At 47.9% G+C, this 14293-nt stretch overlaps 1 protein-coding gene across 7 annotated transcripts in view; it reads left to right on the plus strand.

Moving 5' to 3' along the window:
* Positions 1-1618: 1618 nt before the first annotated feature.
* POU6F1 (POU class 6 homeobox 1) overlaps positions 1619-14293 on the plus strand; it is a 31019-nt gene continuing 18344 nt past the window's right edge. The window contains exons 1-5 of one of the 7 annotated variants that reach the window (XM_053894681.1): positions 1621-1983; positions 5602-5654; positions 5882-6121; positions 8138-8217; positions 13819-13910. In XM_053894681.1, the coding sequence (XP_053750656.1) occupies positions 13863-13910 (48 nt within the window). In that variant the 5' untranslated portion in view covers positions 1621-1983; positions 5602-5654; positions 5882-6121; positions 8138-8217; positions 13819-13862. Of the gene's footprint in view, positions 1984-5601; positions 5655-5881; positions 6122-8137; positions 8218-10869; positions 11233-13818; positions 13911-14293 lie in introns of those variants that run through there. The other 6 variants (XM_053894686.1, XM_053894680.1, XM_053894683.1 and 3 more) reach the window with 6 other exon arrangements.

A 14293-nucleotide genomic window follows, 5' to 3' on the forward strand; every position in this document is an offset into this window, starting at 1 on the left:
CTCTCAAAAATAAATAAACTTAAAAAAAAATTTTTTTGAACTCCCAAGAGATAGAATACCATGATATGTATGAGTTTCACAAGGCCATTAAAGTGGATATAAGACTATTGTACAGGTAATGATACATCTGTATAGAGCTTATAGTTTTTGAAGTTTTTTCACACACAGCCCCACTATTAAACTTCTTAACCCTAGGCAGTAGTGCCTATAGATAGTACCCTCATTTTCTAAGTAATGAAGAAGTTCAACTACTTGCCTGGACTGCAAGCAGAAGAGTTGGGACTAAAACCTCAACGATCTGACTCCTAATCCACCAGCAGGAACTCCTCACCCCCACACGGAAACAGCAAACGCGCAGCACCTGAGCCCTGCTGGCCCAGCAGATGATGACGTCAGGCCTCAAGGGGGAAGCTTCTGTGAGCGGGACCTCTGGGTGCGAGCAGGCTCCCGGTGACATTCTGGAAAAGCCTGTGGAGCCACTGGTGCGGCTTCCCTTCTATACCCCTCCCCTGCAGGGTCTTCCCCTAAGGGGCTTAAAGAACGGTCGGGGGAGGGCTGAGGACTCCACAGATTCTCCCCGTGCTACCTGTCACTCCTCTATCTCCCGCTCTCCCCGAAATCCACCAGATTGGGGGTGGGGCGGGCAGTGGGTGTGCAATCCAGGCCAACAACAGGCCGCCTACATTGAGGGATCCATATTCGCTGAATTTAGAGCCTCCCTAAATTATTCTCCCCTCATTCCTTCTCTTCCCCCTTGGGACTTCCAACTCCTTCCTCTTCCACTTGCAACTACTTCTCCAACCTGCTTTCCCTCAGCCCCCAACTCTGCCTTTTCCAATCCCTTCCCCTACCTTCAAAAGCCCCTAGGAAACCAAATCCTCCACACCACCATCACCAGCAAAGCACAACGTTGTTTGTCTCCATTTTACCGAACTTTGTCTTTTTTTTTTTTTTTTTTTTACATTTCTTGTCCACTTGGACAAGAAGACAGGGAAGTCGTCTTTAGACAAGACAGCCCACAACAAACCGCCACTGGGGTGAGGGTGGAGGGTGCATTCAGGACCTGGGTTCCCTCCCTGAAATGGAGCTGGCTGAGCGCCCACGAGTTCCCCCTCCTCTGTCGCGGTGGGGTTCCGGCCTGGGGCTTGGGAATGGACCTGAACTTGACTTTCCGGACGAGGAGGGGCACAGCTGACTAACCTAGAGTGGAAAGGCGGCGGCGACGGGGAGTCACCGCCCCAACCCCAGGCTGAAGGGACCGTGGCACAGAGTCTCCACTTCAGACTCCCGTGCTCCCCCTCTCGCACCTTCCAAAATGAAAGCACCTCGAGCAGCACCTCCGAGGGGGCTGCGTGACCCGCCCCACGGACCCTCCATTCCAGTCCAGGAAGGGAGCCCTTGGGGCCTCCTGGCGTGGCCAGGGGCTAAGGGTGCTGCCCTCCCCACCCCCACCCCTCGTTCCCCGCTCCCCAGATCCCCTCCCTTCCTCCACTACCCGCCCAGCCCGCCGCCCCCGGCGGCTGGCGCGCGCGGTGCAGCATGCGGCAAAGCTCTTTGCATAAATTATGCTCATGACGCAGCAGCTAAAAAAATCCAAGTAGCAGAAGGAGGGAAAAAAAGGGGGGGGAGGGAGAGGGGGGGCCGTGGAAGGGGTAAAAGAAGAAAAATATATATACCTGCCCGCCCCCCCCCAGCTCCCCCACCCCGCTTCCCGGCCGCCCCCCCTCCGCCCAGCGCAGCCCGCGGAGTCCCCTTCGGCTCTGCCCAGCCCGGCCTGGGGGCCCGGGGGCGGCGGCGGGTCCCGACCGGCTCCCGGGCCGAGCCGAGCCCAGCCAAGCCGCACTGGCTTCTTTGTCTGCGGGCGGCGGCCGCCTGGCCCCGGCCCCGGCCCCGGCCCCGGCCCCCTGGCCCGGGCTGTGAGATGAATCTGTAATCGGTGGCCGCCGGGCACCCGGGGCGGAGGCGGCTCGGGCTCGGGCTCCGGTAAGTAGCGGGGTCCGGGGCGGGGAGGGGTTTGCACGGACGGGGAGGGGGCCGGGCAGGGGAGGTTTCGGGTTTGGTTAATATGCAATGCCCGTAATTAGCATAATTTATATATTTATGATAAAGAGAAAAAATGCCGCGGGGCCGGGGTGCCGGGATGCCGGGCCGGGGCGGCGGGGAGCTCCGGGAGTGGGACAGCGCGCGGCCGCCTGCCTGGGGCCGGAGACCCCGGGGCCGCGCCCTGGTCCGCCCGCGGGCCGGCGGGGACCCGGGGAGGGGAGGGGGCGGCCGCCAGGTGGACCCCGTGGAGTGCTTGGACCTGGCCCCTCCCCGTTTCTGCCCCTGGAGCCCTGGTGGGGTACGGACCAGAGCGGACGTTACGTACACAGACCAAGTGGCGACCAGAAGCCGATTCTTGCCCCTCAGGAGCACCTGGACGCCTGGGTTCCTGGCGGTTAAGGTCAACTGAGGCGGCCTAGGCGACCTGTCATAATTCTCCCCAGCCGCAGTACACTGGTGGGACTCAGGGTTAGGAACCCAGGCGTTGCTGGAAGGGTGGGGGAATGTGGGAGGGTCACCATCGAGCAGAGCATGAGCGCTTCATAAATATTTAATAACAATATTATTATTAATAAATAGTCATAATAATGGGCCCGTTAGGTGCTTCCTGGCCATTCTCACCTGGCCAGGCCAAGGGAGTCCCAGGGTGTCTTCTAATCCTCACTTTAGCGTTGGGATCCCCCACTCAGCTATAATTGGAAGCCTGAAACCACAGAATAGCCTTGGCTGCAGGGCAAGGAGAAATAAAACACTGTCAGGAAGCCTTTCTGGGCAAACAAAAAGAAGTTCTTTGCAAAGATTTGAGCCTCATCTACTTTTCCCGATTCCTTGTTCCAAAAGTAGAGGTTGATCTTCAATTGTTCATAGACATCTATCCCTCCTCTCCTTATCTTGGTATTTTAAGGCAGCCAACATCGACGAGCAGGGCCTAATGAGGAATAATTCCATATATTCCCTTTTGATTGAAGTCCTGGGCTCAGGGTGATATTTCTGTGACCTGGTTTGTTGTTGTTGTTGTTGTTTTGCATATGTGCCATAGAACTTCATTTTGTTTATTGGTCCAACAAAAATACCCAGTATGTGCCAAGTTCTGAACAGTACAGACAGAATTGACCTTGTCATGGAGTTTTCATTTCAGTTTGCTGGCTATAAAATCATAATAGTAATCTTTTACATTTTTTAACACTTTGCAATTGAAAACATTTTTATATCGTGCTTTAGTTCGATGAAAAATAAAAATAATAGTCACAAACAGTTACATAGTGTTGGCTGTGTGCCAGGCCCTGTTCTAAATGCCTTACCTAAGTGTTATCAGTTTAATCCTTACAATGACCCGTGAGGTGGGTACTGTAATTTAGCCCCATTTTACAGATAAGAAAACTGAGGCTTAGAGAGATTACTTGAGGAGAAGCAGTACTCAACCTGGGTCTTCTGCCTTTAAGCCCCAAGCTCTTTCTGTGTCAAAAGGTGGGTCAGTGAGGCCACAGAGGGAATGGGAGGGAAACTGGATTGCCACAGTAGGAAAGAGTTGGTGTGGTCAGGGTTCTCCAGAACTTATTGCTACTTCTCTCTCTTTTTTTTTTTTTTTAATTTTTATTTATTTTTGAAAGAGAGAGAACAAGCGGGGAAGGGGCAGAGAGAAAGGGGGACAGAGGATCTGAAGCGAGACAGCAGAGAGCCTGATGTGGGGCTCGAACCCATGAACTGCAAGGTCATGTCCTGAGGCGAAGGCTGCTGCTTAACCGACTGAGCCACCCAGGTGCCCCTGTTGCTACTTCTTTGAAATAATTTTTAAGTAGTCCTAGTACTGCAAATGGGGGCCAGAAAAATTTGAAATAGGATCTGTGTTTTGAGGGAGAAGGAAATATGAGGAAGCCAAATGATATGACCTGATTTCTTAGTTTATGTTTTTGGCTTATAGTCATTGACCCCCTGTTATATATGAGGTATTGTACTAGGCACTGGGGTATGTTAATAAGTGGACAGGTCTTGGAGCTTACGGTCTGGTGGGGGAATATAGCTACTTTTTATTTTTCACATTTCATTTGCCCCCTCCTTTCACCCTGCCTAGGATGAATCATGTTTGGGCACAAAGGAAAGGGTACAGGAGGAGAAACTAAATCTAAATGTGTCCTTATAAACTAGGTTTACTGTTCGCTTATATATGTCTAAGATTATAAATGGTAATTTGGAAAAGGGGAATTAAAGTCATTCACTACTTTCCTATCTTTTTACTCTTCCCTTTCTTCTGGCCCATGTGTATACCTAGCTGGTTTACCAATGGCTTGCCAAGCCATTTATCTCTGCTCATGACATTGGGGTGGGGGGGGGGGGGCGTGGCTCTGGAGGAGAACTGAGAGCTTCCATTTTCCAATGTGTCCTGATCCTTTGGGACCAGAACAGGCCCTTTCCATTTCCGGAGAGGAGGCTTGGTATTGTGTTAGGAGGATAGGGATCTGGGGCAGGTGGACACTGACTTCAATTTCGAACCTTCCATGGACTTTCCTGTGCCCTTGGGCAAATCACCGGACTTTTCTCTATCTCCATTTCCCTGTCGATAAAACCAAGAATCGTAATAAGAGCACCATACTAAGCATTTTACTTACATGATCTCATATCACCGTTATAACAACCCCCATAAGGCCTTTCCATTTAATCACCATGTTAAAGATAAGGAACTTGAGTTTCAGAGAGAGTAAGTCAGTTGTCCAAGATCACACAGCTATTTCACGGCCAAGCTGGGATTTGAGTCTAGGTTTCCTCCCAAAGCCTATACGCCTACTTCTCTTTAACCCTCAACTTTCTATCTGTAAAAGTGAGAGCAATAATAGCTAACTGTTCTTAGTGTTTTACACAGTAAGTCCAAGGTGAGGTCTCTTATTATTTATCCCTGAGAAAACAGAGAAGTAACCTGCCCCTCTGTGGAAGGTCACACAATTGGTCAGGCTTCGGTGTGTATTTGCTCTATGGCCTGGGGGGGGCTGGTGTCAGAATTGAATAATAATAGTTAATATATATTGAACCCTTTTGCAATTTACTACAACCCTAGTCCTGTTTCAAATATGGTAACTGAGGCACAGAGAGGTTAGGTCCTTGTCCAAGGTTCTCACAGTGAAGAAATCTTTTATAATTTTTTTTAAAATTTGTTTCGAGAGAGACAGAGACAATGCAAGTGGGGGAGGGGCAGAGAGCGAGAGGAAGAGAGAGAATCCCAAACAGGCTCCACACTGTCAGCGCAGAGCCCGATGCGGGGCTCAAACCCCTGAAGCCATGAGATCATGACCTGAGCCAAAACTGAAATTCGACGCTTAACCGACTGAGCCACCAGGGCGCACCCCATCACAGTGAAGAACTCTTAAAACTGAGAGGTGAATCTAGGCTCTCAACTGCTACACTAAAGTGGCATGAGATAATGTATGTAAATTTTTATAATAACTACCATTTTCTGAGCCCTTACTATGTGCCAGGCATCTACCTAAACTTTTTACACGCGTTAATTTATTCAGTCCTCACTATAACCCTATGAAGTAGGTGCTGTTTATCTCATTTTTTTTTCAGATGAAGAAACTGAGGCACAAAAGTTAAACCATTTGTCCTGAGGCCCACAGCTAGTAAATATCAAGGCTGAGATTGTGAACCCAACCCATATTGGAAGGGAGAGCCAATGGGATTCGGTGAAGGAGTGAATGTGACCAGTAAGAGAGAAGGCAAGGATGATGGCAAGGTTTTTGGCCTGAGCATCTGTGGAACGAGGTAGTTGCCCATTGGCTGGCGTGGGGAAGGCTGCATGCAGGTGGAACAGGTTTGAAGTGGAAATCTAGAGTTTGGTTTTGAACAGGTGGAATATGAGAGGATATGAACAATCAGTAGGCATTTGGATATATGAGGCTGAAGTTCCCTGAGGAGGTCCCGGCCAGAGATTGAGATTTGGTCCTTGTGTGGCCGAGTGAGCGCACCTGGGGAGGAAGTGAGGAGTTCATGGCACCATTCAGCTCGGCCCCAGTTACCAGTCTTGGCTAATGTGCCAATCCCCTGCTTCCTGTCATTGTGGCCTTTTTGAATGGCAGCTTTGCAAGAGGTAAGTGGGTATACAGCTGAAACATAAAAGTAGTGTAGAATGCCCACAAACAACCTAGCCTGAGGGAATTACGTCAAAAACACTTTTTTAAGTTTATTTGCTTATTTTGAGAGAGAGAGAGAGAGAGAGAGAGTGGGAGAGGGTCAGAGGGAGAAGGAGAGAGAGAATCCCAAGCTCTGTGCTGTCAGCACGGGGCTGGACTCAAGGCTCGATCCCATGAACCGTGAGATCACGACGTGAGCCGAAATCAAGAGTTGGATGCTTAACCAACTGAGCCACCCAGGCGCCCTGTGTCACAACAAATGTGACTTTCTTTCCATTGAATACATAAAACTAATTTCAGCTTAATCGACCATTCCTCAGAGTCCAGTAACTTCATGCAGCGTATCCTGCCCCTCCAAATGACTGGATAATGAGAAGGCATTTTACACCTTGAAAACCTCACCCACGGGGCGCCTGGGTGGCTCAGTCGGTTGAGCGTCCGACTTCGGCTCGGGTCACGATCTCGCGGTCTGTGAGTTCGAGCCCCGCGTCGGGCTCTGTGCTGACTGCTCAGAGCCTGGAGCCTGTTTCAGATTCTGTGTCTCCCTCTCTCTCTGCCCCTCCCCTGCTCATGCTCTGTCTCTCTCTGCCTCAAAAATAAATAAAAACGTTAAAAAAATTAAAAAAAAAAAAAAAGAAAACCTCAACCACATTAAGTGTTAAGGGAGGGATTAAACCCACAGAAATGAAGGGGCGCCTGGGTGGCTCACTTGGTGAGGCATCTGACTCTTGATTTCAGCTCAGACAATGATCTGAGGGTCATGGGATCAAGCCCCATGTCAGCCTCTCTACTCAGCGTGGAGCCTGCTTAAAATTCACATGCACGCACACTCTCTCTCTCTCTCTAAAACAACAATGACAACAACAACAGAACACAGAAATGCGTCTGAGTTAAAAGTCTGAACCCCATATAAGAACTTCCATTTTCCTCTATATGGTGTAATATTTTTTTTTCAAGTTTATTTTTGAGAGAGAGAGAGAGAGAGAGAGAGAGCACTAGTGGGGGAGGGGGCAGAGGGAGAGAATCTTAAGCAGGCTCCATGCCCAGTGGAGGAGGGGGGGTGGGGGGTTGGAGGGGGTCCCCGACGTGGGGCTCGATCCCGTGACCACAAGATCATGACCTGAGCCGATATCAAGAGTCGGCCACTCAGCAGACTGAGCCACCCAGGCACCCCATCTTCATACATAAAATTTCGTGTCTGAAACACACGCTCTCGTGGAACAAGGGGAAAAGGACCACACCAGATTGCATTAGGTATCCCTTCTGTGGATCCTCTACTACCTTCTATTTATCCACCATGACATTTAAACATACTGTAACGTAGTTATCTTTTTATTTCCTTGACTCCCACGTCAGACTGAAGGCTTCTCAACAAAGCTGGCAAATGTCTTTTTCCCTCATTGTAGCCCCAACACCCAGCACATAGTAGCCACTGAAATATTTGTTGAATAAATAAGGGATGAAACATTTCAGAATTTTTCCCAGTAGGATCTCTGGCTACTCTAGGGGGTTCGGATTTGTCTGAGATTTCCTAACGCTCCTCCCCGGTGTCTTAGAATGTTGCCCTAAGCGAGCCCAGAGCAGTTGCCAAAGGAGAATGATACATAGAACCCGGTCCCCTAACTCATTCCCCTCCCTGGGAACTCCTTGATGGTCCTGGAGCTCTGGATTTTCGGATTGTGAGCAAATGCTTGAGCACACACAGTTCATTCTCTCCCCGAGGCTACCTGTGTTTTTAGATGTTAGCACAGGAAAGTGAGGGATAAATGAGCCATCTGGTAAGCAGCCGTGGTGCTTTGCCAGGTTTGATTCAGGTGTTTTTCACTCCACTCACTGGAGAAAGAAGACAAAGGAGGAGGCTCTGGGTGGGCGCTGGCTCCCGTCCCAGCTTTACCCAGAGCAGCTCTGCCGTGATCTGTGTGTGTAGTGTTCTACTGCCAAAGTGATCACAGGAGTCCCTTCTCTTAAAACAGACTGTGGATCATCTCTCCTCCCTGGCTGTCAGGCTGTGGACCCTGCATGGCATCATGAGCTCAAAGCAGGCCATTCAAATGTATGTACCCCAGTCATTAGGAAACTGGTCAAAAAGCAAACTAAAGATGGAGGTCTGGTCAGTGAGACCAAGCCACAGCCTAAGGCTTGAGGAATGTGGAAAGTTCCTGGCAAGGGGGTGGGGCTAGGTCCAGGAGTAAGTCTGCACAGATGCTGAACTAGGGGAACACACAGGACACAGCTCAGAGTCAAAATGCTGAGTGTCTACTTCTCAGCGATGTGTTTGTGCCCCATGCATATCTCTGATAGGCGTCCTGTAGAGCCAAGGCTAAGGAGTCATGTAAGGCCAAGTCTAAAGCCAAGGGTGTTCTAGGGTCTGAAATGAGGGAGGCCTTTGTCTCTGTTCTGCCTGTATTTCTGGTGTGCTGAAGCCTGGTTGGTGGGTTAGAGTGGGCCTGTGTGTGGCCAGAGGCTCTGAGCCAGGACTGACTTTGCCCTTGACACAAAGGACTAGACGTTGAGAAACCAGGCCCACCCCACATAAGCTCATAAAATCTCAAGGGCAGAAGGGATCTTAGAATCACCTGAACCTTCTCTACTACTTGAATCTCCCTAGTAACACAGCCACAAAAGTGGATAGTTAGCTAACAACTCTCCATAAGTGGCCATGGTTGGCCAAAAGGAGCCAGTGACCACAACAAGACTATGAGCAGACTTTGAGCCCCTCTTGAGCAGATGCCCCTTGCCCCACAATGACTGGCTACCAATGCCTCCCACCTAAAGGCCTTTGGGATTGGAAAATTCTTCCTCCATGAAATGTACATATCAAGCTATAATGGACCCAGATTTACCTTGCATACCTTTCCTCTCAGTTTGGTGTCTGCCTTTTATTTGAATTTGCAAATGACTTGCTAATTGACATTCTTTTTTTAAGTTTATTTACTTATTTTGGGGGGAAGAGCGAGAATCCCCAGCAGCCTCTGCACTGTCAGTATAGAGCCCAACTCGAGGCTCACACCCATGAACCATGAGATCATGACCTAAGCTGAGGTCAAGAGTCGGACGCTTAACCGACTGAGCCACCCAAGTGCCCCAGACTTCTTTATGTAACAAATTCCATGGCTCATCCCAGTTCCCATCCAGAAGTGGTGGTAAATTGTCAAGTTCTTGGCAAAACTCATAGAAGGCCCCCATGTACAAAATCTGGAGGAGGACATTACCCAGGAATGAGGCTAGAGTCCCAGTGAGGTTGGAAGATGCCTACTACCTCTTCCAGCAAATTCCTCTGCCCCTCCTGTACCCCCTTGTACCTAACAAGAGAGGCCTCATTTCCTCTTTTTTCAAATTGCTAGGTGTCTTGAATTTCTTGCCCTCACTTTCATTCCTACTGTAGGTGGTTAGGGAAGGAAATGGAGAGAGGGAACCTCATGGTTCTCCTTGCCTCTTTGGCCAGGGAACATTCTACCAAAGGGTGAAGACCCTAAAACCTCTTAGGTGAGCCAGCAGCAACACTCTTAGGCATATATACCAAAGAACTGAAAACAAATATTCAAACAAAAACTTGTACACAAAAATTCATTGAAGCACTATTCACATGGTCAAAAGGGAGAAACAACCCAAACATCTATCCGCCGAGGAATGGAGAGACAAAATGTGGTATATCCATACAATGGATTTTTTTCCAAGACCTACGAGTTTAATTACCTACTAGACCACCCAGATGGAAATATGTGGTAAATGAATGGAAACAAGGGTCATAAAATTAGGAGAAAGGCAGGCATTTTTAGAGCAGTTTAGGTTTAGATGTTCATCAGGTTGGGCTTTTAAAAAAAAAAAAACATTTAAAACAAATACTTTCTTAAGATTTTATTTTTAAGTAGTCTCTACACCCAGCATGGGACTTGAACTCATAACGCTGAAATTAAAAGTCACATGCTCCACCAATTGAGCCAGCAGGGCACCTCTTAAAATAAAATTTTTTACCACAGTGAAAAAACAATATACTAAAACGGAATTCCAGAATTGTCCAAATGATTTTTTAATCATGATTAATTTTTTTCCACATTTCTTTAAATGTCAAGTTTTCTTTGGCAAATTTATCCAAAAACATAAATTTTCATTGTATAATTTAGTTTATATTTATATAACAGGGTGCCCTAAATTGATGTTCATCAGAATACCGTTCTCTAAGCCCTAATGGCTTATATCTTCCCTTTAAAGTGTGTAAGTATCAAAAAAATGTGTATCTTTTAATTATTTTATCATTTTCAAAGATAGTCTAGAGAAAACATGAATTAAACACCTGTAAGTTCTTCATTTTTTTTTTTAAGTTTATTTATTTTGAGAGAAAGAGAGACCCAGAGAGCACAAGCAGGGGAGGGGCACAGAGAGAGAGAGAGAGAGAGAGAGAGAGAATCCTAAGCAGGCTTCCCACTGTCAGCACAGAGCCCAACTTGGGGCTTGAACTCATGAACTGTGAGATTGTGACCTGAGCCGAGATCAAGAGTCAGATGCTTTTTTAAAAAATTAAGTTTATTTATTTATGTTGAGAGAAAGAGAACAAGTTTATTTATTTATGTTGAGAGAAAGAGAACAAGAGAAAGAGAAAGAGAACAAGTTAGGGGCAGAGAGAGAGAATGAGAATCCCAAGCAGGCTCTGCACTGCCAGTGCAGAGACCAATGCTGGGCTCAAACCCGTGAACCGTGAGGTCATGACCCAAGTGGAAATCAAGAGTCAGAAGCTTAACCGGCTGAGCCACCCAGGTGCCCCAGTTCTTCATTTCTGTTGCAGTGTAGCAATTGGTCCTCTAACCCATGGTGGTCTATCAGCTGAGCAAGGCTGAGTCTTGTTCTCAGATGCACCTGACTGCACCTCGTAAAGTAACTGACTACAGGCTTCTCCGCCTCTTTTTCAGACAACCGTAACTAACACAAATCATTCTTTGATCTATACGTTCTGCTAGTTTCATCCCCCAGATCCTCCTTTGGGAATTCTCATTCGCCAAATAGTTTTTGAAGACCATTGCACGACACAGTATCAAGTCATTAGATTCACATGCGCTGATAATTCTTGAAGGTATTTTCCAAATGCTTCCTTCCTTCAGCTTTACCATCTGTGTGTTTAAAATGGTCTCAAAAGTTCCAGGGCCACCTGGCGGGCTCTGTCAGTAGTGCGCGTGACTCTTGGTCTTGAGGTCATGCGTTCAAGCCCTGTGTTGGGTGTAGAGATTAATAAATAAATAAGTAACCTTCAAAAAAAAAAAAAAAGAGTTCTGAGATTCCAAACAGTTTTCTTCTGGAGAAGATGCCGGTTTCTTTGAAAAGGTTCGATAGTTTTCTTCATTCTCTGCTTTGAGGTGTTTTACCATGCTGTAACAGGGATTACATGAAAATCTTCTGTTCCTCAGTCATTGTCTAAGTGTTGCACTTACAGGGTTTTTTATTTTTTTTATTTTTTTATTTTTATTAAAAAAAATTTTTTTTAACGTTTTATTTATTTTTGAGACAGGGAGAGACAGAGCATGAGCAGGGGAGGGGCAGAGAGAGGGAGACACAGAATCTGAAACAGGCTCTAGGCTCTGAGCTGTCAGCACAGAGCCCGACGCGGGGCTCGAACTCACGGACCGAGAGATCATGACATGAGCCGAAGTTGGATGCTTAACCGACTGAGCCACCCAGGCGCCCCATCTTTTTTTTTTTTAATGTTTATTTTTGAGACAGAGGGAGACAGAGCGTGAGTGGGGGAGGGGCAGAGAGAGGGAGACACAGAGTCTGAAACAGGCTCTGGGCTCTGAGCTGTCAGCACAGAGCCCAACATGGGGCTCGAACCCACGAACCGTGAGATCATGACCTGAGCCCAAGTCGGATGCTTAACCGACTGAGCCACCCAGGCGCCCCATACAGGGTTTTTTCTTGAACCGCTTGTGTGGGGAGGTGGTGGATTGGCACACACCTGTGGAGGGCTGGTCGAGTCACAGCTGAGTGTGATGAGCTTTCCATCTTGGAAATGGAACCTCAGTTTGCCTCTCTCTCAGCCCTCCCCAGAGAGAAAGCCCACCCGATATTATCCGTTATTCCATAGCTATAAAAAGGATCAAAGTCCTGATACGTGCCTTGACAACGTTTTGCTAAAAGAAGCCAGACACAAAGGCCATTTACTGTATGCATCTGTTTTTATGAAATATGGAGAATAGACACATCCATAAAGAAAAGGCCAACTGGCGGCTGCCAGGGGCCGGTGGTGGCAGAGAAAGGGAGGAATTGCTAATGGGTATGGGGTTCCCTTTGGGGATGATGAAAATGTTCTGGAACTAAACAGTGGTGGTGGTTGCACAACATTATAAATGCATTCAATTCCGCGGAGTTTTGCGCTTTAAAATGGTTAAAATGGTGAATTTTATGTTACGTGGATTTTACCTCAATCAATAAAATAACCGAAGAAGGAGAACCTGTCAGCCAACCCAGGGTTGAAAGAGGAGGAGGAAGTCGAAAGAGGGGGAAGCTAGCGAATTTCTCTGAGCTTAGGTCCCTCATCTGGACCATGGTGGTGGTAATTCTCCCATCCCCCAGCGGGCATGAGTAATGAGCTTGAGTAAGTGTTATAGAAATACTTAGCACTTATAGGCACTCGACGTAAATGTTAATTGCCTTCTTTTCTGTATAAGTATCTAAACCTATTTGTCCGCTTTATACCTTTATTTCTTACGACTCTATGGTCTGTGAATCTGTTCTTCACGAGGGCTCCTCCCACTCCCTCTCCCTGCATTTGGCAGGGAGATCATGACATGAGCCATCTGGGATGTTGTCCTGGCTCCCGCGTTAAAGGCCAGGATGGTCCTTAGGCCACTGCCACAGAATCACTTAAGAGCTGCTTCTGTGGGACCCGTCGGCTGAATCAGACCCTCAGGGGAATCTGGGGTCTGCATTTTTATTTATTTATTTTTTAAATGTTTATTTATTATTGAGAGACAGAGAGACACAGAGCGTGAGCAGGGGAGGGGTAGAGAAAGGGGGAGACATAGAATTTGAAGTACGCTCCAGGATCTGAGCTGTCAGCACAGAGCCCGATGTGGGGCTCAAACTCACAAACTGCGAGATCATGACCTGAGCCGAAGTCAGTCACCCAACCAACTGAGCCACCCAGGCACCCCTGGGGTCTGCATTTTTAATAAGCGCTCCAAGTGGTGATCACGCACATTCAAATTTGGGACTACTGTTTCAATTTATTCGGGTCTTTACCATCTCTTCCAGGAAGTCTGTTCAGACTCCTCCCCTGAGAAGCCCTCTGATAGCCAGAGTGCTCCTTTCCTGTGTCTGAGGCTCTGGAGGCTCTGAATGTCTGGGTCAAAGTCAGCTTGGGTTCTGCTGGGTCTGCTCTCTCCCTGCAGACTGGGGAACGCCCAGGGACGGATGCCTGGCCCTCTCTTTCCTCTTGTCACCCTGGTTCTTCCTGAGTGTAGGATCTCTTGGGGTGCTGTAGGAAGCAAGACACTTCCGTTTTCAGGTCCTTTGAATCCTGTTTCCTTTACTTTTATGGATACTTGGGAGAATTTAGATTTTTTTCCCTTCCTACCATTCTACTCCTGACTCTCCAAGATGGTATAGAAATTGTATTACTGTGTCACATCAGCCTTTGCTTTTCCCGTCCCATGTCATCCCACAGGCTGTGCTAGGTGTGGGCCGGCCCCCACCCCACCCTAAGTGACCATGGATCCTGGAGCCGGGCCAGAGTCATCACTGACCGTCAATGAGCAGGTATGTTCTGGGGCAGGAAGAGGTGGGGGAGTGAGGGTGATGGACCCTGGGGCGTGGCCAGGAGGAACACTCCACAGAGCCTGTCAGTATCTGTTTCTTCACCAAAATTCATGCCGATTTCACCCATCCAGATGTAGTTACCAGCTAGGATTTCTCAGGGGCTGAGATCGGGGATTTAAGCTGTGACTTTATTATTTATTTATTTATTTTAAGCTTATCTTATTTATTTTTAGAGAGAGAGAGAGAGAACAGAGGTGCACGTGCGTGCATGCCCAAGTAAGGGAGGGTCAGAGAGAGAGAGAGAGAGAGAGCGAGACAGAGAGAGAGAGAATGAATCCCAAGCAGGCTCCACGCCATCAGCACAGACACCCTGACTTGGGGCT

The sequence above is a fragment of the Panthera pardus genome, unplaced genomic scaffold, assembly GCF_024362965.1.
Source record: "Panthera pardus isolate Hobbes unplaced genomic scaffold, ASM2436296v1 HiC_scaffold_6, whole genome shotgun sequence".
Classification (NCBI taxonomy): domain Eukaryota; kingdom Metazoa; phylum Chordata; class Mammalia; order Carnivora; family Felidae; genus Panthera; species Panthera pardus.